Here is a 25,190-nt window from a genome sequence, read left to right as displayed (position 1 = left end):
TATGCAAAATCTTGCACGACGCTGCACTTTGTCCAATTAAGTTCCACTAACCCCTCCATTCCGTATCTTCTCTTCTACGCGTTGAAGTGGATAAAAGTCGAAAAAACCTTTGAGGAGTCTATATATTGTTTCATAATTTCTTTCATGAATTCAAGTTGATGGATGCTATAAATTTTTTAGCTCGGAATAAAAACAAAAAAGTATTTAAAAATATTTAAAAAAAAAATATTATTTAAATACTTCGTAAACGAAAATTACGCGTTGTATCCGTAAACGATAGATAGTAGAAGTGGAATTAGCTGCATAAAAATGAAAGATTTAATGAAAATATATAAAGGTCATATCTTCCGAATGTCGATAACAAAAATAATGATAAAAGCGATGTGGAAATTCCGTAAAGCTGTTTAAAAAATGAAGAAAAGCAATAAGGAAGAACTAAGAAAGAAAACAGGAATGTTCTCATCGAGAACGTTGATGATAGGCTTATTTCTTATTAAAGCTACTACGTTTTTTTTTTATGAAACTTTTCTGCGAAATAAAACTCGCCGAACAGTAAAATGCTAATCACCTTACGTACCTCGACTTCCGCACTCACGGTTGCACGAAGTGCTGAGGGAATCAACCCTTTTCGCTATATGTATATTCATATGTATATTACTCCCTCTGCTTTATTTCCGTTTTCTTATTTGTAGCATACGTTATCTTCCCAACATCCTTTTTTTTCCAATCGCTGTTGAGCACTATTTTATAGTTAAAAGATCAAGGAAAGATTCAAAATTCGAAGCTATGAAATATTAGTTTTTTTTAATAATGTTAATAAATTTTTTATAGAAAGCAAAATATAATAAAGTATACATAAAAGATTTATTTAAAAAATTGATATTTTTTTAAGAAAGACATTAATTGAGGAATATCGAAAAATGGATAGAAAGTAGTTTTTATTTATTCTAATTTTTAATGAGTTCTATATTTCTTAATACTAATTAATATAATTTATTTTTTATCGAGATTTTAAATTAATGTTATAGAAAGCATTTCAAAAATTTCTTGGTTAAATTAGAAAAATCGCATGTTGCAATAAATCGGATTAAGTAATTTTTTCCAGTCAGGAATTAATTGCAGAATATTAAAATAGGATTAAATTAAGCAAAACAGGATGAGCAATTAAATGTTTACGCGGTTTTGCATTCATCGATTCCATTGCTGTTACAAAGATTCTTTTCAGGGAATCCAATAGTGATTTTACGCGATTTGAATTACCACACAGAAGAACGTTCGTGGAAGAACGATCTTGTCGGTGTCTATCTCTCTAGTTTCCTATTCCGTGTATCCCAGGAATCCTCGGTATTTGCGCCGTGAAACGGCTATCTTCTAATATCTATTTTGTCGAGTTTGGTTTAGATTTAGTCTCTTGCTTATATATCGGAATTAATCTTTTTTATTTGCTTCTCAGAAGAATAATCTATCACATTTAACGTGATACATCACTCTTCCTTTGAATTTCGAAACTGAAATCATTCAATTAAATTTCAACTATAATTTTAGGCTCCGTAATAATTTATGAAGTTTTATTCACAAACTATTATTACATATAATAGCATTATTTTCAACTTCATAAATTGATATGAAGCAACAAGAAAAAAATAATAGATGCGTTACTATATTCTCCAACGTGCCATTCGTCTCTCGTGTCTTCATTAATTAGAATGCTGTGCATGCTCGTCGATTATTCCCTATGCAAACGGCGATGAAACAGATTTTAAAATATCAGCTTTACTAATGTAATCAAAAAGAGGTAGTCATATAATCAATTAATTATCATACTTCATATCATTCATACCGTTTTCCATTTAATTGAAAAAATTATAGATACGTGTGTATATGTACGTTAAAAAAAATTCTTTAAATACTATGGAACGGATATATATATATATATATATATATATTCTTGTCAAATACATCGATTTTCTCACTTATCACTATTATCTGTCAATATAAATTATGCCTTTTTATTTTTGTTCGTGATAATGATTGCTAATTTAATATTACACGTGACATTGAATAATCACTATCATCAGTTACGAACTTTGTACTCTCATTTCGATTAACGCCTGCATCGAAATAGTGCATTTTCTACCTATATTGTTTTGCATTCCTGGAATGCGGAAATAACTTTCACGAATATTCCACTTTACACTTTCGTCTTCGTCTCTTGCGACAGATGGGAAAAATTCAATTTCGCCCTCGAATAGCAGGCGGACAATTCGCTGTGTGAGTGGAACAGTTTACTTTACATATAGAGAGAGAGAATAGTTGGAATTACTCTACGTTCTCTATATAAAGCAATTGACATGCTATTTGTGTCTGTGATCAGTAACATAATATATAATTATGACAAGAAATAGCTTTATCTTGTCGCTATTATGCGATAAATTCCTTGAAACCAAGATATTCAGAATATGATTAAACAAACACATTGATCGATGATATTTAATATTTTAAATTTATTTTTTAAGATTAATTGCATTACATTAAAAAAGAAAAAAAGATTATGTACACCGATTACTAAAAAATCAGATATTTATTATTAAAATGTGTTTTGCACTATTAATTTGTTAAGAAAAAGTGAAATTTTGTTTACGAATTTTATCGAGCTTGCACATATTTTATCGAGTTAAGCACTTTCTTCAAAGTGTTCAAAACCACAGCGATTAGGTGTCGAAACATCTTATGGGTAAATAATTGATAATATATTTTATGGTATCCATGTGGGTGTGTGTGTATGTAATTCTTACGTTGTTAGTAGTATCGAGTACGCCGCTGATACTAGTAGTAGTAGTACTGGCTCGACTAACCTAAATATACGCGGTGAGTCGCACACCTGCCGTACTTAGCCGCGTATTATATGGATAAAGCTTTAGCGGCGCATTATTAATTCCGGACGTATATTCCCGCCCCGGCACACGCCTCCTTCCCCATGTAGAAACTTTGAACTTGTTAACAAGTACTTCCGTAACCTTTCCGCGCGAGCAATGTTAAAAAGCGCCGCTACAACTTGTGAGCTCCACCGCCAGCGCTAAATATATAACACGGTGTGATCGTTAAATATGCATATCGGTCGAAAGTTTACTTCCGAAAGCTCCAAGTTCCGTTCGCCGCTCGTGCCATCGTCAAATTGCATTTAGGATTGTCAAATACCAAATTGCCACAGTTTATCACCAAATACTGAATTATCGCAAACAGAATTCACCGCGTGTAATTCGTCCGGGCCGCTCATACAATTCGCATCGATGGAGGGGGGGGGGGTGAGAGGATGGAGACGACAGTGGAAACGGATCAAGCAGATCAAGAGCGCTCGTGGGATTATCGAGGGCGTCCCGAGCATCCCCCGTGAGTGCCGTAAAATCGTGTTCCGTACGTACGTCGAAGTGCGCTTCAGCTCCTCGCTGTTTCAACCTCGTCTACCCCTCGCCGACACAAAGGCTGCAACCAAGTCCCGACGCCACCCATCGGTCCGCCGCCACTCCACCGAAGTGCACCTCCCCTCCCTCCACCACACTCCGCGTTATTTGCTCTTTCGATTCATTTCCAATGTCTACCCAATTTCCACGGGCTATTGGAGATCTCGTTTGAACAGCCACGAGGATCCCGCCTTGTTTGCCGGAGTAAAAGGTAAATGGAAATATCCGAGGCAGTCGCGCTTCGCCGTAAGCAGGAGAAGGACTGTCTAGAAGGGCGGCGAATATGAGGGGTTTTGAATGAAAGCAAGCACAGCGGAGTGGATGGTCGTCATGTATACTGTCGAGCGAAATTCCAATAAACACTCATTCGTCTAGAAAACATTCGAGGTCGGCGTCGTATCTTTTCTCGAAATCGTCTGTTTGCTGATAATTAAAAATTTATTGAATTTATAAAAAGATATTAGGACAATTTATAATTTGTGTCACATATTTCAAGCGTTGAATTTGAATAAAGAATCAAATAAGATCGTACGTAAATTACAATAACTTTATGCAAATTGGTGAAATAATCATAAGGATGAAGGTCACTTTCTTGCCCTAGAAATGCTAATCCATAACAACGTTCATAACCTACTTGAAGACCGAAGAAGATCCTTCTCATGTATTATGCATATTTTGGTAACCAGAGACCGCCCAGTCTTAACTGCTAGGAAGTTGTACGGGACACTTTATACCGCTAAAAACAGCCCTAAGCCTTAGAGAGTCCCGAGAGTGAACGGTTAGTACAGGTACTTCGCTTCGCGCTATAGTGTTCGTTCTCTGTAGTTGAAGTACTTTAAGCGCTCGTTGTAACCGGTGAAACGAAAGACGAGTCCGACGAGAGCGGGCAACCGTAGAACTTGATTAGCGCCGTAGAGGGATAAGTAAAACCGCTTGGTGAAGTTTGCATGGAAATGTTTTGCGCGATATATTCGAAGAAGTCGAAGGCGACTGCTCGGCCGAACTGCAAAGTGCATGTACACTTACATCGATATGCATATACAGAGACGCACAGATCTGATGTTTAGGAGAACGTGTCGGTATGCACTTTGATAGGCTACTTGAAACCTGGTAGCCAAACTGCGAATACTTGCCGCAACTTGACCGCTGTTGATTCACATTAAGGAGACCGCCGAGCCTTGATCTCTCCTATTAAGCAACACCGCTTGCTCCTGTCTCGTCGTGTGTCAAGACCGCGCGAAGCGGAGCGGGCTATCGAGACACAACGGCTTAGCAAATATACAAAGTACATTAGATTTCAATAATAGCTTGCTAATATTGGAGATTCTGCGAGATTTTTTCTAATTAAAAAAATTCTCAAAGCTTTTACAATTTTTCTATAAGTTTAAGTTATAAAAATAATAATTTAGAAGGATTATATATCCGATTATTATTCCGATGAAGAAAAAAGATCGATTATGTATGCCTGATAGAATTATGGAAATTTTTTAAGTTTATCGAACGATAAGCACGATGATACTTATTTCTCGAAAAATGGAGCCTTCGTCTGCGATATCGTATATCGATCTTGAAAAATCCTTGCGGATTCCCTCACGGCGTTTTTCATTCACCCGGTCTTTCTTCGCCAAACTTGCACTGATTACCAACCTTGAAAAAGCCAAGTACGGCGATTACGGTTGATTATAAATATATTTACTGCAACCAATATGACAAAATTACATTGTGCCTTATCGACTAACGACAATATGTCAACCAATTGATCCTGTTGTCGATTTCAGTAATCTTTAATCAAGGACGATGTAATGCCTGTAAGGTTTTCGCGTGCAACGGATACGAATTTTGCCTTTCCGATCAATCTGATTTTTCTTTTTTTTTTTTTTTTTTTTTGAGCTTTTTATCGTCGAAACACTACTTGATCTGCATGATATTCTTTTTTGGCACGTAATATGATCGAAAATTATATTTGAACGTAATTTGCGTTCACGCAAATAAATCTAATTTAATCTATATTTAAATATAAAAAATAAATAAATTAGTGAAAATTATGATACATTATAGAAAAGAATGTAATATAAAATTACAATCAAAAGTTATACGCGCATATACTGTTTGCCAGAATAAAACGTGATACAAGGAAAGAAATCCACTGCTACTATTACTTGCGATTTTTCCGTCTCAATGAATGTTTCATGTGATTACTAAAAAGAGGATTAGTCGTATTTAAATCAACAAGACGTTGATTGATTATTCGACTAATCTAATCTGATTGGTTCGTCATGATTTTCTGATTGCCACGATCGATCGCGTGCGACCAAAGTTTCTTTATGCTCGAAGAGAAGGGTGCCACCCTTCACCTTACGTCGAACATTAGACGGTGGCTCTGGATCAATCACGGTAAAGGGCAATCGATCATTCTCGAGTAGCGGGCCCACAGCGGTATTAGCGAGATTTCGGTGCATATAAGTGTCAAATTTCTATGATCGATGCTCGGTAATAATTCGGTCGGATACGCTAATAGGAAATACATTAGCGTACTAACATGCGAATCAAACGCCAAACGCTCTTTGCTTTATTCTTACGTGTCAATTCAGCAACAAGGATAATTAATTAACATATAATTTGTATAATCGGAAAAAATTTGGGAAATAAGTTTTTCATTGCATTTTTTCAACAATGAAAGATTTATCTGTTACTTATCTTTGTTTTTTAAAAAAGGTTTTATTGTATTATATTACAGTGTTTATTATAGTAATACATTTCAATGTGTGTGCTAAAAGAGAAAAAATATTATTTAAACGCAGAATTATGTGTTATGCTTAATTGTAAATATTTAAATATGCTTATGAATCCTATAATACGTATTATATACTGTTAATTAAGAAACCAGCAGGGTAGGAATCGTAAAATTATCATAAGATTATGCTTCAAATTACAAATCACATTATATCTTAAGTATTGTTATACTTTACGCGGTAAGAATATGAGATTAAATATAATTCATATACAGGTTAACTGCCTGAGTAATTATGTAGACGATATCAAATTTACCCGTGCCGCGGCATTTGAAGAATTTAAAAGCAGTGTAGCGTTTAGTACAGATTTTACGAATACAGTCGCCATTAGCAATAAAAGAAAAGTTTAATCAAGAAAATTTAAACTTAAGAGTCTCATAAATATGATGTGACTTATGACTTCGCCGGCGCGCTCGGTACGACTCACTTTTTAATCCTGGTTCTTAATTTTAAGACCACGGCTCTGGTTACAGTTTCCACGCGAAAATCATTTTGCCCAACCACCTGCCACGCCAGCATTAACGCCGCTCTTGCGCAAGTAGCTGGGACGCCCTCCGGAAAATTAATTTAATCCACGTGTCGTCCGGTAGCGGGAGATGCATACAACATGTCGCACAGTTATAAAGAACAGGGTGGCAGGGGAAGGAAAAGGGGGAAGAGAAAGCATGTGAGTGCGAAAGAGAAAGAGAGAGAGACGCGGGGAAACAGAAGTGCGAGACCGCCGACGAAAACGCAGTTCCGAAAACTTGCAGCAATTCCCACGTGACGCGGTCGATGCATTCGCAGCTCTCGACGTCGCGCGTTACTAAATTAATTTAATCCGTATGGCCGTACGTATGGCGAGCAACGCGTACAATGCAATTGCAGATTATGTATCCTGCTGGGAGAATTGTCTGCGCATTTATAACGCCGGGATGAAATTCGAGGTTCGAAGCGGAACGAGAATACCGAGTTCGATGTTCAACAAATTTTTTTCGTTTAAAACGTACATTTAAAATTGATAGAGCATTGATAGAGCACGTTGACTTTATACGGAGCAGCGTCTGCATATTGGATGAAAAAGCGTAAATGTAGAAACTATTGGAAAATATAAAAAATACACAAGACGCATAGATTTTGTAACGTTAACGAAAAATTTGTTTTTGGGTGAAAAGCTCGATGTTTCGTGTACTAAATTTGGAAAATTCGAAGCACACGAACGCGACATATTTAATGGCATGTGCATTGGACCGGGGAATGCAGTCAAATGCGGTCAAGCTGATGCGTGGAGACTTTTATCTTTTAATGTCACGAAGCGAAATCGCGCAGCGCAGTGGCCTGCGCGTCAGTGAGCGAAGGAATGAGCGGGATGAGCTCGGACGGACGTTCCGCTTACGGCACAACGACGGGAACCGCAGGGAACGTCGCCGGTGCACATGTCACCGTGAAACATTTATTAGTGAATGCGCCCGGCAGAGCGGTCTACCAGAACGTCTAGCATTCTCCTGCGCGACGAAGAACGGGGTTGATTAATGGCACCGTTTTGCAGGCGTATTTATAACGAACGCGTCTCGCTCGCCGTCCGTTCGACGCGCCACGAACCACAAAGGCCAACTTAGGTCGCTGTCGGAGTGAACTATCCGATAATCGCTTGGAAAAGCCAGGTACGCGCGGAACGAGCGTTGCTGAGAACGTTGCGACGATTACATAATTATACGATGTGGACCGGATACATGCAACGGAGAAGCATTATTTAATTACGCGGGAGAATAATCTAATATCGGAGAATGTAAAAATGTCGACCGCAAGTCTTTTTTTTTTTTTTTTTTTTACTACGGTCAAAATTAAATTTCCCAGCCGCGCTATTTCGTGATATTAGCGGGAAGCACTTGAAAGCGTGGTGGCTATGTTTTTGCGCAAATATTGAAGTATAGCACCGATCAAAAGCCACAAAGGCGATATCGGTCGATTTCTTTCGAACGTGTGCGCGCATCTGGGGAAACGTGCTATGCGTACATCGCACGTATACACGTGGCTGCACGTGCCATTCGAACACGAGGCACGAGATAAAATATCGCCGCATTCCTCGGAACTACAATCACCAGCTAGACGCCATTTTTGAGAATTGTCGACAACAGCGAACATAATGATAATGGCAGGGCATTCCTGACGCAATGTGCGAGATTTTTGAGATATTTGTTGAAATATGCATTCAGCATTAAATTTCCAAAAAAGAATTTTTTTTTTGTTTATTTTTATGCCATGAAAAATTTAGACGTAAAAATGATTTAATAAAAAAATAATAAAATTATGACGTAAGCAATATGCACTTTTTATAAATTAATAAATTGTTTTGATTGTGATGTAGATATATATTTTATTATTCATTGATCACTAGATTAGACACTACACACCTACATAAGCAATATAAAATTTTGCTATTTTATTTTACATTATATTAATATAATTTTTAAGTAATAGAAAGACTTAACAATAAATAAGACGCATAAGAAAGAATTAAAGCAAATTGATGCATATGTATGTTTTCGATAACATTATTAAGCATTTATTTACTAAAGCGTTAATTTACTTTATTATATTTAATACTAATATTTATTAATAAGTTTCCGTTGACCCCCAAAAATATAGTTTCTATATATATGCTATATTTTCGCATATGGCGAAACGTCCTTTATTTTGGGGCAGTCGAACACAGTTTGTTCCTTTTTGAAGAAGATAAGAATATAGTATCGCGGCCAAGTATGAAACATTCGCGCCGAAAATTTTACGACTGCGGAAGTTTGAAAACGTTTCACGAATTCTAGTTTCGAAGTATGCAACGTTGCGCATCACATACACATACACAAGCCGCATACAAGCCGCATTCGATTCGGGTATCGTGACCACAACTATGTGATGGAAGCAGCATGTTGCTCGAAACTCGGGGTCGCAAGTTTACCCGTAAAACGTCGGATACGTAGTACGATATGGCCTGCACCACTATAGATAATTTGTGGCGTTAGAACATAGGTAAATATAGGCGCGCCGTGAACTGTAGCTCTTATATGTATGTGGAAAGCTGATCGTAATTCTAAAAGTATTTTTAATCGCTTATTTACAATTAACCGCTCATAGCGACCTACTTTATTTTAAATAAACGTCACCCCAGAAAAATAATCGAAATATTTTTAAATATTTACTTTAGCAGAGAAGGTAATAAATATGGACTTGCTGAAAGCTTTTAAGGGAAATAAATAAATAAGATATTTCTTTTAAATAAGAAAATATCTTTTTCATATTCGGATATAATGTTGAATTTCCTGCGCAAAATTATCTCCGTGAATCTTTGAGAACGTTAGTCCGTTGAGTACAGTTGGCTTCATAAAACCGGATGTCGTCATATCATTTGTGCCCTACTTTCTCTTTTACGTCGTGATCAAAATAAGCGTCATCCCGTATTTCTGTCCAGAAGAGTCTCTTTATTCCAATTTGTGGAGCCCAGGAACGATGCGCTTGCGGTTATTAACAGAAGAGATTATTAAAAGAGCATTTATTCTTTTTGCAACCGCGGTTCGTAATGCATTAAATATATATTTTTTTTTTTTTTTTTTCCATCTGCACACTTATAGTTTGGATATTAAATGTATCTTTTCCGGAATCTAATAATAATACTGATATTTATGTTAAAAGTTTAAAGGCTAAAGAACATCATTAACAAATCTGACAAAATCAGGATTTTTCCCTCACAACTGCAAGCGATCTATTGTTGCAGCTAACTTAATTTTGTGTAGCAGAAACGAGAACACGTTGCGCTCTTCACATAAATAAGAAGCTCTGGTTAACCGCGAACAAGCAAGGTTGTTTCGTCCAACTCGAATCGATCGTTGTCGAGACGTCGCATCGCGCCGGTTCAACGATCCCGCGAACCGCTCCGCAAATTCTTTCCCGTCATTCCCCTCGCCCTTGCACTCGCCCTCCTTTTATTTCGCACGCGGATCAAGATAAATCGCTGCGATAGCGATTACGAGGGTATCGGGGTCGACATGGTCATAGAGCACGTCCGACGCAGCTCGAGTGTCCGTTCAACTTGTGGGCACAACGAATGCTTCGCGGTTCCTTCAGTGTCCCTCCGAGCTACATTCGGATACAGTCGACGTAGAATGCGTGGGATGCCGCCGTTTCTGAATTCGATGTACCGCCGATCGTTTGTACCCTTGTACGCTGAGGAATTTTTGTAATCTCCGACGAATCTTTATCGCCTCGGAAACGCGAATCGAAAGCACCACCTGAAGCGTGACCGCAAGGCTTTCGGAGGATCCCATGATCCTTGGCGCCTTGCACCTTTGAAATTCCGATGTGGAATGCTTTTATACGAATGTTGTCGTCGCTAACAGGAAACTCTTTAAAATTGCTTCTGATTTGTGAATTAAATCAGTCTTATTAAATATTATATGAATGCGCAAAGACCGGATAAAAGTTGAAGAGCATAGCTTATTTAAAACTTGCAAAATTCCTCTCTCTGTAATTTCTGGAATGTGCTTGAAAGCAAGTACACCGTTCTCTGGAATCTTTTTAATTATAGAACGATTAAACGTGCGAGTGATGTAAAATGCAGTGAACATAATAAGGAGGAAATGAGACTTGTGAGTTTCAAGATGCTTGGACGATATTTATTACTGGCGTTTACTTTAAAAAGTCTTTTTTAATTACATAATGCGATCAACATATTTTGCAACAATTTTTTACAACAATGACTTGTTCTAATAAGTATGTGTATATATTTATTATAAAATAATTATTATCAATTTACAAATCTCGATTTAATGTAATTTAATAAGAAAAATTTTAATCTATAATTTTAACTCTATTACACAAAAAAATGTTATGATTCCAGATGATCTTTTTTTATCACTGTTCTAATAATATATTACTCTTTAAAATATAGATTACAATATTTTATGCTTTTAAAAGTCAAAAATCAACAGTATATATTTTTACTAAAGTTATCTATATGCGTTTTGACTTTTTTTAAAAACGATGTTAAATTTAGATATCGCATACTGCCATCAATAATTTTTATGGAAAAAGACAGATATTTTTAACTCGCATTGTGAAATTTGATACTCTAAAATACTTAGTTCTGATATTCAATAAGCGTAAAATTTTTATCACAAAATCAAAAATATTCTTTCTCTTAACTTAAAATAAAATAAGTAATATAAAATAAAAATAGAATACATATAATTATTTTCTTTTGATACTTTTCATATAATAGTAATTTAGAAAAAGTAATGCAAAAATAACGCTTTGTGTTCTCAACTTGAAATTCATTCTTCTATCCAACGTGAAACTTCTTGAGACATTTTTACAATTCGACGAGTTCCTTGAAATCTCTGAGGTTTCAAATCCTTCTAATTAGTCTTTGTAGCTTTTCCTTGTGTTTTCATGTAATCGATCACTCTAATTGCGTCTTTCGCGAATTCTTGACAATCTTTTGCATTCCTGCAAGATATTTTAGCAAATAATAACTCTTAAAAATTTCAAGAAGCAGCAAATAATAATTAAGAAGCTTAAAGCTTTGTTAATCGCTTGTGCGAATTTTTTGTGGATTTTTCGTAATTATCTTTGAAAACAAACAATTAACGAGAATATAATTTATCGCACGATAACGGATGATTTCTTTTTAAGCATATTTCCTGCGTTATAAGTTTAAGATCATATTTCTTTTGAAAAGATTGAACGTGTCGACCATTTTCTGAGAAATCGTGACGATCGTAAAGCAGATAGAAGCATTTGTAAAATAGCAGAACTGTCGAAGGGACATGCGAACGCGAATTTATGAGTCGACGACGCTTATAACGTTACTTATGCCAGGACATCGACGTGAATGAACATTGAACTGTCCATTATGCTCGTCATACTTTGATATTTGACAGTACTGAAATGCATTTTTCTACCTTCTTACTTTTGTTTCGAGAAATGTCAATGAGAAATGACATCTCACCTTTGTACAGAAATAGCTTTTTCTCGTTTCGCGAAAAAAGATATTAAGAGCAGTTTGACGTATCGATTTCTCTTTAAACGTGTAAAAATTAAGTTTGCTCAAACTGAAAAACATGATTGATTGACATAAAATTCGTTGGACATCCGCTTATCCGAGTTTAACAGATTAGTTAAAATAACTGTGTTGCAAGATTAATGTGCCGATAATGTTGATATTAAACTGCTATTACATATCGATTAGGAAGTTACCTCCAAACTGTTGTAAAATGCATGGGTAATCTACTTCGTCAGTGGAGTATATACTTGATGAGCACATTCGAAAGTCACAAGTGTATGAGAGAGCAAAGCGGAAATTGCGGTTGGAAAAAGGTCGCGTATTTCGTATTGCAAGTCTCGCACTCGGTGTGATTAAGTGCCGTTGGGACTGTTTTAATAACGACAGTGGCCCACCGATGCGGAAGCGAGAGCTTCTGTGAAACGTAAATCCGTGAATGGGCTCTATATTTTCATTGAGATTTCTTGCGAACTGAAAGACTTGATTTGACTCGTGACCGCAAAGTGATATCGTTTACAACATCGTTATTGTTTTTTTATTAAAGAAATATTGAATTTGGCGAATTCTAAAATAATCTATTAGCTCTCTTTAAATATTATAATGTGAGACGTCGATGCCAAAAAAATTCCAACGCCGAAGTGGAAGAAGCTTAGAGATATTGATCGATTTATTTATTCATAATTGTTGAAATCTTGCAATATTTAAAGTCTATTATAATATCTTGAATGTGGTTAGAGTTATAATATTTTCCAATTCCAAATAAATAATATAATGCGAGTTTATTTTCTTTAATTCTGGAAAAATAGACAATAAAGAAATGTTTGATCGTAAATCTTGAGCTCATTGTAAAAGTTCCGGTTGAATTTAATTCTTCCGATTGCTGTATATCTCGGGGTTATTTAATTGATCTAAACGCGTATATATAGTTTCGCGAATTGTTCGCAAATCGGCTTCTTTTCGATCTCTATTGTCCAGAGGTGCAAGGCATCATGTCTTGGCGATCTTCCAGCTGCAGTTGCCAACCACGGCTTCTGTTTACTCATTCTCAACGAAAATATCAGACACACCTGTTTCGTAATTGATTTAGCAGCACGAGTTATAGTCGACAAAAGCATAGTGGTTCTTTTCTTATTAAAGTTTCGGTTGGATCAACTTCCAAGAGTCATTCATCTGCCCAACTAATCGTAAAATCGAGATTATATTGCTTTTTTTTTACTTTATTCACTTTAAACGGAATTGATTAATAAATGAACACGTTAATTTCGATCTACATTTAGCATGACCACACATTTAGCTCTCTTTTATTATAATACTCAAATTTAATAATTTGCAATTATGCTTTTTAATAACATTAACAGATGCTGCAATTTTTATGTTTCTATTACTGATTGTAAGTATATAACTGTTGTATTTGCTTAATAATTGCTCATAAAAACACTTCTTTTTCCAAATTTGTGAATTTATGCTGTAACATGTGTACTTTTCTAGAAATTTTTAAAATTAATTTCAGATAGCAAGGCTAACATTGCAAGGATATTGTAGGAAGATTAGTAAACTTCTGATTTAGTTGTGTCATGAATAAAGATAACGAATTAATTTACTCTGTAAAATGAGTTAAATTCAAGTTTAATGGACAACAGCAAAATAGACGATAGCAGTTGTAGCTGACGTGTCGGAGATCCTCTTTTATTACATCAAGCTCGAAACTTTGAACGAGGTTTCGGTGTCTCTGGCGTGTGGTCGCGGGCCAACAGGTTGGATGGTCTCTTGCAGTCGTGCAACGTGAGGAATGGAGGCGGGCAAACGACCTGTGCCAAATTTAAATTCGTCGCGTGCATTTGTGTCCGCCACGATCGTTTTTAGTCTTCCGATGCGTTTCCTTGCGAGCACAAATAGTGACTAATTGAATGGTCGTGTTCGATAAGTTCAATAACGATTATTCATTCGACACAAATAACTGAGTAAATCTGAATTAAAGGGTCGCGTATTTAAGCGCTCGGCAGCTGCATTATACATATGTATAACAGACATAAATTTCACGTAATTGCTTCATTGCTTACTCGATGCGCCAAATTGAGAGCTTTTGCTTACAATCTGTAATAAAAACTACTCACTTTTCGAACGTAGATCATTAGCTCAACAGGTCAGATGACCGGTTTGAGCATCGCAGATGATGCACCGACGACGGCGAAAGCCAAATTTAAATTCATCGTATTCTTCTGGGAGAAGTGATTGGCCTTCTCATGCGGTCTTCATGTTACCATTGTTCTGTCCCGATGGCGCTCACGAAAACTGATCGGGGTATTATTGAATCCTCGGTGACTGTGCCTTTAGTTGGGACAGGTCGGAAACCACTCGCGAACAGCTATGTGAAATTTATTGTTATTACAATTTATGACATTGTCTTTGTACGTATAATTTTCGAAATTTATGAAATTGCTTATTAATAGTGAAATAATATATACTCATTAATGATGAAACAATATATATAACATATTCAGCTATTTATAAAGACATTAAATCTGGAAGTACAATTTTTTTATATTCAAGACATTTTTAAAAATATTTTTTTAATATTCAAGAAACAAATTGACTCTCATATTGTAGTCACCGCTCGCGTGTGACTCCCAATTCGACGAGGTAACTCTTTCAGCTGTCACTCGCAGCCGTGACGACTAAAATCTGATTGGAGTAATCGAAGAACGAGCCAAACGAATAGCTGTCTTTTAGTATAACAGACTTTTTCGGTTAGGCAATTTCGCTGCGCACGTATCTCAGGCTTCGAGTTTTTTCCTCTTCCTTTATGGATGAAATTAAATTTGATTCTCGACTCGTTCCATTGCTTTCCCCAATGTTATTCACACACGTTATTCCCTCCCGTCGTAATCTAATTGAATAATGTATGTCATGCGATTCGTACGTACTTGGGATGTGTAACACTCGCGTATCGAATACGCAGCACTGCAAGAAAGGATATATCGCAGACTTTATACTGCACATTTAATGATTACACGAAACAAAAACGGCACTCGTAAACATAATATTTTCGTTGCTATTGATACCGTAATACAATACGGAAATGAAATCTCGTGATAAAATCACTGCGCGAAATATTTATTTTACGTATTAACGCAATCCTCAATTAAACCCAATTTAACGAACTTGAGTTCGCTCAACATTAATAAAATCAAATTGAGCCGTGCGCATTGTTATTTTTCTGTCGTTAAATTAAACGCAATTTGCACGGTGAAACAGTTATTTACGCGACAGTCACGAATTTGAAGATCTAACAACTTTAGACGCCTCGGTCAACGAACAGGTTATTGGCTGGCGACAGCGAGACGGCGTCTTAGCCGACTCAAGATGTATTCGCATCCGACGGAAACCGTACATAAGACACAGAAGCCACCTAAGACAACCTGACGCGCCGCGCGACGCATTGTATCAACTAACTTTACGAGCTAACGACCTCGCGTCGACGCAAGACACTTGTTAATCACCTATCGTGTCTTTGTGTTAGTTCGCGATGGAATTTTCAAACTTGCCACTAATGAAGTTTTCTTTCGCAAGTTTGACTAATTAGTTATATTATTAATGCATCCAATTTCGTACGAAGAAGCTGGATTTATTTTAAACGAGCGAAACGTATGATTTTAATATTTACGTTAGAATACGACTGCACAATTTGGTACTTTGTTTAATGTTTGTCAAAATACAATGTTGGCATTTTGCATTATCTTCACGTAGAAATCTCGACGGCGCGCGGTGGTAATTAATTGAAGCTTGATTACCGATAATATTCGATTTACGCCGTTGTCATGATTATTCCGTTAAAAACTCGATACTTGCGCGTGGGAGAAATTATAAGCTAATTAGCGACGCGCGTATGGTTGTTTGCGTGATTTCGATACGAGTTTAATATTGTACAACGCAATAACCACATAAACTATCACTAATGATATTAATGCCAATCGGAACAATGGCATTTAAACGAAATCGCTGCCGCGCCGATATAATGAGATATTAATATAACGTTATTATTAAAGTTTATGGATGCTATTGACTGCATATTTCAAATATGCCGAATTTATTTCCGGTATGAAATAATGCGGGTTCTGCTGTATACATAACCACCAGGTCTCGGAACCTCGGTGGGTATACATATACGTCTCGCGGCGCTACTTGGTGCGCAAAGTGGCAAGTCCTTGACTTAATCGCACGACGTAAGTTAGTGGCCGCGGATGTTGGTGACTTCGGTGCCTCGCCACTGACAAAGCTGGCGGGCGGTGACCCTCTTGTGATACCTCGGAGGTATGAAGGAACCGTAAGGACATCCGCCCAGAGCCTCGAGGCGCTTGGACGAACTGCGATAAACACGCGGTATCCTGGGATTAACACATTGCCCGCATTGTCTTCGGCTAACTGACTCTCCCTCTCACCCCCTCCCTCTCTCTCTCTCTCTCTCTCTCTCTCTCTCTCTGTGTATGCGCGCGCACGAATATATGTATGTATACATATATACGCGTACACGTCTATCCACGGGCGGACATAAATATGTAACACCAGCAGCGACTGCTGACGAGGATCGTTAATTACAGTCTCGCATTCATTTCGAGCTTAATAGTCGTTGATTAATGCCATAAAAACTTAGCTCTGCTTACGACTGATTTAATTAATAACTAACTCGCATACCAGTATGAAGCGGAAGTGGCATATTGTTTCGCGTTTATCCCCGCTCGCTCGCGACAGCGATTGTCGACGCGATCCCCCGTGATTTCGTAACGCGGAGAATAAGTGGGCAAGCTTCGGCGGGGCTTTGCGCTGAAACTTTATTTTCAAACATCCGGCCACTCCGCCGAATATCTAACGAGGTCTTTCGAATCGGAAGGCGCAATTAGCATCGCTTTAGATTTCCGCTCGACTACTCCGATCCGCCTTTGCTATGAAGTCGGACTGGTTTCTGATCTTATAACGATAATTGGGTAATGAGTTGGCAAACTAAGTAGACATACCTCCGGGCCAAAGTCTCAGGCTGCATCGTCGGGGAGCGAGACGGAATCAAACCTCGAAGTTTAGGTACGATTCGCTAGTATGCACCGCCGATCTCGCTTGAGAACCATCGGCTGGACTCTCCTTTCCTCTCTCTCTCTCGCTCTTTCTCTCTCTCTCTCTCTCTCTCTCTCTCTCTTTCTCTTTCTCTTTCACACTCTCGGCTGTTTCCGTTTGCGCTAGTTAGAGAAGCGGTACGTTCGCTTACGAAAGCAAACTTCCATCGGAGCTTCTGCAGACTTGCGCGGCGTAGCGGGTTTCTGCAGAGCGACGAAGCGGGCGTGAAGCGGGCGAGGAGGGCGCAAAGAGAGATTGACTGTGGAAATTTCAAACGTAGCCGGATAGGGAGCGAGAAGGTCTCGCCTTCTATTCCCCAGCGAACTTTAAATATTTGAGACGCCATATATTTCCGACGTTTTATATAACGTCCATAAAACATGCAAACGCACTGAGTAAATTACGAAGTACACCGGGAACAAATGCTGGGATACGTTACTAGTCACGCGAGCAGTGTGTACTCGTGAGAAGAAATTATAGCGAAGGTTGTATTAAAAACGCGCTAGCTTTTCGCTAGGTTGACCTACAGTGTCTTTGCAAATCAATGACGATTTGTTTCGTACGAGAAAAAAACTTTCGGTATCTCGACCGATACGGTTACCGCGAAAATCTGCATTAATTTCTTTAAATCTAGCAATTTTTGATTGATTAAATTGTAAAAGATAACATTTTTTTTAAGTACTCATAGACACGGTGAAAGTTTATATTACAACTGTGTCTTTTTCTTCTGATTCGCAAGATAATTGATAAAAATGCTTTGATTATGTTCTGCCTTAATGATACGAATTACTATAAAAATCGAGAATCTCAACAATATTAATCTTTTTTTATCATACAGTGTATTTCTTACATTTAATTGCCCGTTCGATCTTGATAAAATCATAATTTGCTTCCGCGTAATGATTTAATTTTATATAACTGAGGGTTCGATGAAGTCGAGTTTAATGGTATTCAATGAACGGATAATACATCCGTAAATTAATTTACGTCCGAAATGTTTAAATACCAGGCGTTCTTTAATGACGTTTCGGACTATCGGAGTTGTATATTTTATCCTCAGAGAGGATGGGATCGTCGATAATCGAGATCAAAAGAGCGTTATAGTTGGCTTTAATGCCGGGTATTCAGAGTGAGGTACAGTGTGTCCCGACACTCGACTTGGGCAAGTTCCAAGATCTTCGCCGCCTCTCCGGAGTGTACGTATATCACGCGCACACGCGCATACAAATTCACGTACGCGCTGGACGTTCGGGACGGTAACCACCGGTGCGCCCCGGGCTCCACCTTGACGTGTTCATGCACCGGTCCTCTCGTAAACTTCTCGAGTGCTCCCGCCGCCTCCTTGGCTATTCGTCCTTCCTCTCCACCCTTTCCTATTTGTTGGTCCTTTCGTAAAACCTCAGACAAAGTGGAAGATCGGTCCAGCCACCCGCTAACCTTTCGACGTCTCGCTCTTGCCCCCGCGTCTTTTATTTCGCTCCCTCGCCTTTTTTTTATTATTTTTTTTTTTTTTTTTTTTCGTTTTCTTCATCTTCCTTCTTAGCGCCCAATCCTCCTTCGCTTCACTATGGTGGATCTCTGCCATGTGCCGCATTGAACTCGATGTGCGAGCAGATACGACCTTTACGATCGACGGTCGCTTATCCTACGGGGATAAGATCAAAAGAGTGGTTCTGCATCCCAAGGAGGAAGCTTCCGTCCCGATGGGCGGTTACATTTCACACGTGGAACATATGAATAGGAAATCATGCACGAAAAAGTAATTAGGATGAAAGTAATATTTAGAATATCTGTTTTTAGAAACGCGTCGTTTGTTTATTAAATGTGTCATTAAATTCGTATTAAATATCATTAGATAATTAAAGATGTAAAAGAAACTGTGCTTTCAAACATTTATTATTTTCAAAAATATTCTCAAAAACTGTCTATCTTTATCTTTTATTGTGTATCTATTATTTTACAAGATAACAATATTTACTTGTTAATAAATTTTTTATTTTTTTTTGGATAAAATAGTTATAGTTTAAGCATTCTTAATTTACGGTTAACGATTTACTTAAGCAATATAGTAAAATGCTAAATAGATAGCATAATCATAAAAGTTACCTGATTGTGATGTAATTTCCGTTACATTACTAAAATATTATTACATTACAATGCATTAGGCTCAAAAGTTTCATTAGAATTTTGATGAGCTCTTCAGCGTGTAGCCACCTGTTCAACATCGAGAACGACATAGTTCCAATGTAGCACGCTTTCGTGAAGCAGTTCTCCATTCCGGCGCATCTTTATGCGACATTGCTGAAAACGTGACCGTTCCGACGCGTAATATCGATGATTAATGGGAAAGTAACTGCTTCATGCTCTTCAAACACATGATAAGACGGACGAGGGGAGAAGCGGGAACTCGCATTGTATTTACCGAAGAGCAAAGAAATGGTCGCGAATACCCATTATTTTCGCGATAGCTCCGCAATTGGGTGGGTGGTCTGACGTGTTCGCGTACGTGTGTCCATTCGCGACGCGTATTTGCCTGGCTTTAAGATACTTCCATCGGTCCAATTTTCCGCAAGAATGTGACACGTAGCAATCTTGGTAACCTCGGGGCTGTGCCGCACAATTTATTGGCCACCGAGTGCAGCTTCGACGATTTATCTTCCCTCTCCAATCTTCCCTTTCGTCCTCACCATCACGCACTATCTCTTCTTCCTTCGCCGCTTCTGTCTCTCTCGTTTCTTCTTTCTTTTTCCCTCCCCCTCCCCTCCCTCACGTTCTTTTTCCCTCCCGTCCTCTTTTTCTATCCCGACCGCTTACGATCGAGTTGAATCAACGCTGGAACGCTACCGTCTCTCTACCTGAACTCTGATATCTCAAACTTTCGACCTCGATATTTTGCGATATCGACATTTACCGAACTACAAACTCGTGGCCTTGTGAATAATTTAACGCACGGATTCGTAGGATTCATACTCCTTATTTGCCGTTTTAGCATTGAAACGAAATGAAATTTAGTAACGTACAACTCTGTACATACATAATATCAATTTTGACAAATGATCGACTAGCTTCATAGAAAACAAATGATCGACTAGCTTCAATAGAAATAGCTCGTTACATATTATATATATCGTCTAGAAGAATTCGTTACAATGCTTATTTTCAGAAATAATGAAATAAGTATTATTGTACAAAAATAAGTATTACTGCAAATAACGAACGATTTTAGTTATATATATATATATATCAGCAGCTATAATATATTTAAACAGACCACTTATAATTTTAAATGTATGATAAGTACTTTTTAATGATTCTAATGACCAATAATGTAGATATGAATATAACGAATTTTCTATATAAAAAAATGAAAAAGAAATGTTTTTTTAATGTTTTGAATAAAATTTCAAGCAATATCTCTTGTTTTCCAGAGCGAATTCCCAATTAGAATATCATTTGTGAATCATGATGTTTAATTATATTTATCAATCATCTCAATTTATCGCGATTTTTGCGACCGAGAATTACTATTGGAACTAAAATTTTGAAAACTTTCCATTTTGGAGAATTACTGGTAACGGTCAGGAAATAGATAACGAGCGAGCGAGCGAGCATGGAGGAATTTTAGGCTGCGCCGAAGTGCACGTTGCGTGGCAAAAAGGAAAGAAAATCGAGATCTGCAGGTGTAACGCCCGCAGCGACCGGGCGATAAAATGCACGCAGGCTCTCGATGTAGGGAGGATCGAAGAAACCATTCACGATGCCTCGGGCCCGATAAAAAATGCAGTGATCACATTTCGGCAGAGACTTTGGAATCTCCAAACTATCTCGCCTTCTTTAATTCTCGCTTCTTCGTGCCTCGCGCTCGCGTACCCTTGTTTTTTTCGATCAGCGATACCGCTCTCGCCGCCTCTCGTAGCACTCAGCATACGTATGGCCTTTAATATTTTTTTTCACAACGCTTTGATGTAATCGTTCTCGAAAAATTACCTCCGTTTAGGTGGATCAGTCTCGCGACCCGAGTCAACGAACTCGCCGGACGATAGTTTCGGGCGGTTTCACACACGACGGCTGACTGCGTGCGATCATCGATCGCGCGGATGATCCTGCTTATTCGTCCGAGATTTTGGTCGGCGTAACGATAGTCGATTCTTTTTCTTCGCAGTTGCTGATAATCGCGAGGCCTAATCGGCTCGTTCCTTAACTTCGTCGGGTTACGTTATCTCCAAGGAACAATCTGAAAAGGCTCATTGGTTGTAAGGACTTGAAACAAAAGTCGCGCACTTGCCGCCGTGCTCGAATTACGTACAACAAGTGGTTCGCAAGTAAGTATCACGAGGTGCCATAAACTCGATCTATACTTGTGATTTCCGATGTACGGCTTAACGATATAAAGTTTGGATTTAAGAGGCTGATTGATCAACTCGAAAGATAAAAGAAATCAGATCGGAGAAATAATTCAAAGTTATATTCTTTCTTCTTTTTTATAATTACTAATTTTTGCAAAACTTTAAATTATTTTGGTTTAAAAATTATTATATAACTTCATTTCGTCTCTCTAATCTTAAAATTTCGAATAAATGTTACCAAAGTAAATTGAGATTTTAAATTTATCACTCGAGTCTAGAAATAATAATTTAATTGATGCGTACACAGACAAATGCGCGAAAGCTTTGGCTCGTGTGTTTCGATCGTTGCGTTGACTTTTATATAATCGCTGGTTGCCGTTACATCGGAAAGCTGCCGTTAGGACGATTATCGATCCATTTGACAAAGGATCCTTCGCATTATCCTCGTAGCTCTGCCAATACGAGCGCAATTCAGTCCGAGACTCCAGGCGGCTGGACGAGCTGCGGCAAGTGTCTGGACGAGATGAGGCTCATGCAAAGATTAGCGATCAGCGGATTGCTGTCCGTGGTCCTGATTCTCCTTCTGACTGGAACCTTGGTGACGCGACGTGATCTCGCGAGTGTCATCGTCGATCGTGGCGTTGCGCCGGAAGAGCGCAGCGAACAGGTGAATCCAGCCTGGATGCAGGACAACGTGGTCCCTGGGCAGGACGAATCTGAAATTCAGAACAAAGATAACGATAAAGATCGACGTTTAGACAAGCATAAACAGTCTGAGTTTTCGGCGGTTGGACCGCCGGCTGCATCTACACCTGGCATTTACGTTATTAGATCGCCTAATCCGCCTCTGGATGACGTAACTAATCAACGCCGTGAAAAGGTTAAAGAGGTAAGACTTCTATTTTTTTTGCTTTTGTTTTGCATGCCGCGATTTAAAAGAGATGAATTAAAACTGTACAAAAGACTCAGACAAGATCAGGTAAGTGCTTCAATACTTGATTTTATACTAGGTTTACTTTTTATTATTATTATTATTATTATTATTATTATTATTATTATAGATATATATTTTTTACGTTTGAGGGGGAAAATGTTTTTGTTTTTTACATTCTGCACGCACTGAAAACTATATAGTTTATCTGGAGTTGAAAAACATACATTTTAAGGTAAAATATTCAATTTCCTGTATTTAAAACGTATTTGGACTAACATAGATTTTTCAAAAACTCATTTCATCTGCCGTGTGGTTTTTTACTGCTGCATCGTTCGTCATTGCGGCGTCACAGAAAAGACGGAAATTGAAAAGGATCGTAAGGGAAAACCGATCCTTTGTCCGTCCTACCACATCAATATTCGCGTTTGAATTACAGTGCGGCATGGGTAGAAGGAAAGTAGGAGGAAACCATTTGGGATGGCGAGCATGGATTAATGAAACGAAATTTTCTTAAACGAGATGTAATTTCAGATTAAAAATCTAGCGGGAATCAAGAACAATGAATTTTGATTGCTTTAAAATTCAATGATGTTCAAATCAGACTAGCTTTGTAATTAGCTTTTAATATAATACTATTTTTCGTCTTAAAGAAAAAAAACTTTACTTAAAATTAATCAAAACATAAAAACTCCTGAAATTTCGTATTTTTACTCCAATGTTTATTGAATTACAAATTGACAAAGTATAAATTAATGTGTCAGAGAGAAAATTAATTTCGCAAAATTGAGGCGGAGGCATTAATAATGCAAGGAAATGTATGTTTTTCATGTAGAATTTCAATCCTCGGCGCGAAATTAATCCAATCCTCGCAACATATCGAGTTTACTTCCGAAATGGACAAACGGAACTCAATCAATTAACTTCTGAGCGAACGACACTGTGAAAAAAAAAAAATGAACGACAGATGCCGGGGAAGTGCCAAACTGACTTGCGCGCGAGTGTGTCATGACGTAGTATGACTAAGTCGATTCGATGCAGCCATCTCAATTTGGAGTTTAATCGACCCTTGTCTCACGCAGTAACGTATGACGTGCGGGGTACTCGTTGAAGGAAAGATTCGATTGTAGTTCGATGGGCAGGTTAATTAATTCGGTCATATTCACCGTCATGAAATGGACATTTCGCTTTTGTATCTTGACAAAAAAAAAAAAAAAAAAATTTCAGCTTCAGTTTATTAATAGTTTGTTGCTCGATGTCACCGATATTTTTTGTTGATACCTTTTCCATGATCCATTTTCAAAAACGCGAAAATAGAGAGCACATGTCGAGAATGAAACAGTTCCTCTTGTCAACCTACTTTCAATAAATAAAATCAATATCCATCTTTAGAGAAAAATACTCTATATAATGATTATATTGATAAAACAAGTATGATGGACAAAATCAATTATATTTATATATAATATTATTAGTTAAATGCATGGTATAAGTATATTTTTTATTGTTTAAAATCAATTAATTGATAAGTGTTACAATTGTTATTCTAAAAGAAAAGGAAAGAAAACCGTAAAATCATAAAACCGTAAAATGATAAGACTCTCATTGCTACATGGTTGCAGTTATAATATTATGAGCGTTTCTCCACCGCAAACTGACTTATAGTTTGATAACTCCAGACTGCAAGTTATCTGTGGATTATATATTGTCCAGAGGCGTTCATTCCAAACGAAGCAATTTACTAGTGGACTGACATAACTTACGAAACGCTCAAAATAGATTTCAATTAAGCTTTCGTGCTCCATTTTACTATATGCGTTTAATCGTGTTCCTTTCGTGTCTCGCGAAATAACCATCCACACGTAAAGAAAAAATTAATTATTCGCAGAAAATCGGGACGGACAGTAATTACATACAATTTACAGGCAAAAGCGATGATTTTCCTAATTGTAAGACTATTTCCCGTAACGACCGTAAAGTTAACGTTACGTAATTTAAGTCGTAAATCCTCAAAGTACCTTCGTTTAATGCTTACTTCTCTTTAGTTGTATAATATAGAGAGCTGGATTTTAGCAACATATCGAACTGTTTAAAAAACTCGAGTTCTCAAATTCGATTATTATAACACGAAGAAATATTTTTCTCGAGTCTTGTTTCTACAGAAATAACTTCAGATATCTCAATAATGTGATAAACATCTGTTATTTCTCTTTATGATATAATAAAAAATTTCGATAAAGCGAGAAAAGTAGATATTAGAAATAAATAGCAAGTTGGTATATCGATTTTGAGTTTAATCGGTTGGTCTCAGAGTTTGAGCTAACGAGTTTATCGAGTTTATCACGGTCGCCTTGCGTTTTTTTTTTTGGATGAAAAAACGCGATGACACTAAATTCGTTTGTGCGACCTGCGAAACGAGGAGAATTGTAATATCGTGGTTCTTGAATAATTCTGAACGGGAAAACGTGGGTAGCCATCAGGCTAATTGTTTTTAGCCGAGCTAATGCAGTAGGCGTG

The 25,190-nt window shown here is 37.5% G+C and overlaps 1 protein-coding gene across 2 annotated transcripts in view; it reads left to right on the top strand.

The window, feature by feature from the left end:
• Positions 1 to 25,190, top strand: part of LOC137000118 (mannosyl-oligosaccharide alpha-1,2-mannosidase IA-like) — a 298,601-nt gene that overhangs the window by 237,778 nt on the left and 35,633 nt on the right. Inside the window, exon 1 of one of the 2 annotated variants that reach the window (XM_067355918.1) lies at positions 21,775 to 22,631. The exons of the other annotated variant lie outside the window; for it this stretch is intronic. Coding sequence (XP_067212019.1) covers positions 22,038 to 22,631 — 594 coding nt within the window. The 5' untranslated portion in view covers positions 21,775 to 22,037. Of the gene's footprint in view, positions 1 to 21,774; positions 22,632 to 25,190 lie in introns of those variants that run through there. 2 annotated transcript variants of the gene reach the window in all.

The sequence above is a fragment of the Linepithema humile genome, chromosome 5, assembly GCF_040581485.1.
Source record: "Linepithema humile isolate Giens D197 chromosome 5, Lhum_UNIL_v1.0, whole genome shotgun sequence".
NCBI classification, from domain to species: Eukaryota; Metazoa; Arthropoda; class Insecta; order Hymenoptera; family Formicidae; genus Linepithema; species Linepithema humile.
Note: the sequence above shows the minus strand (reverse complement) of the source record. Positions and strands in the feature narration are given on the sequence as shown.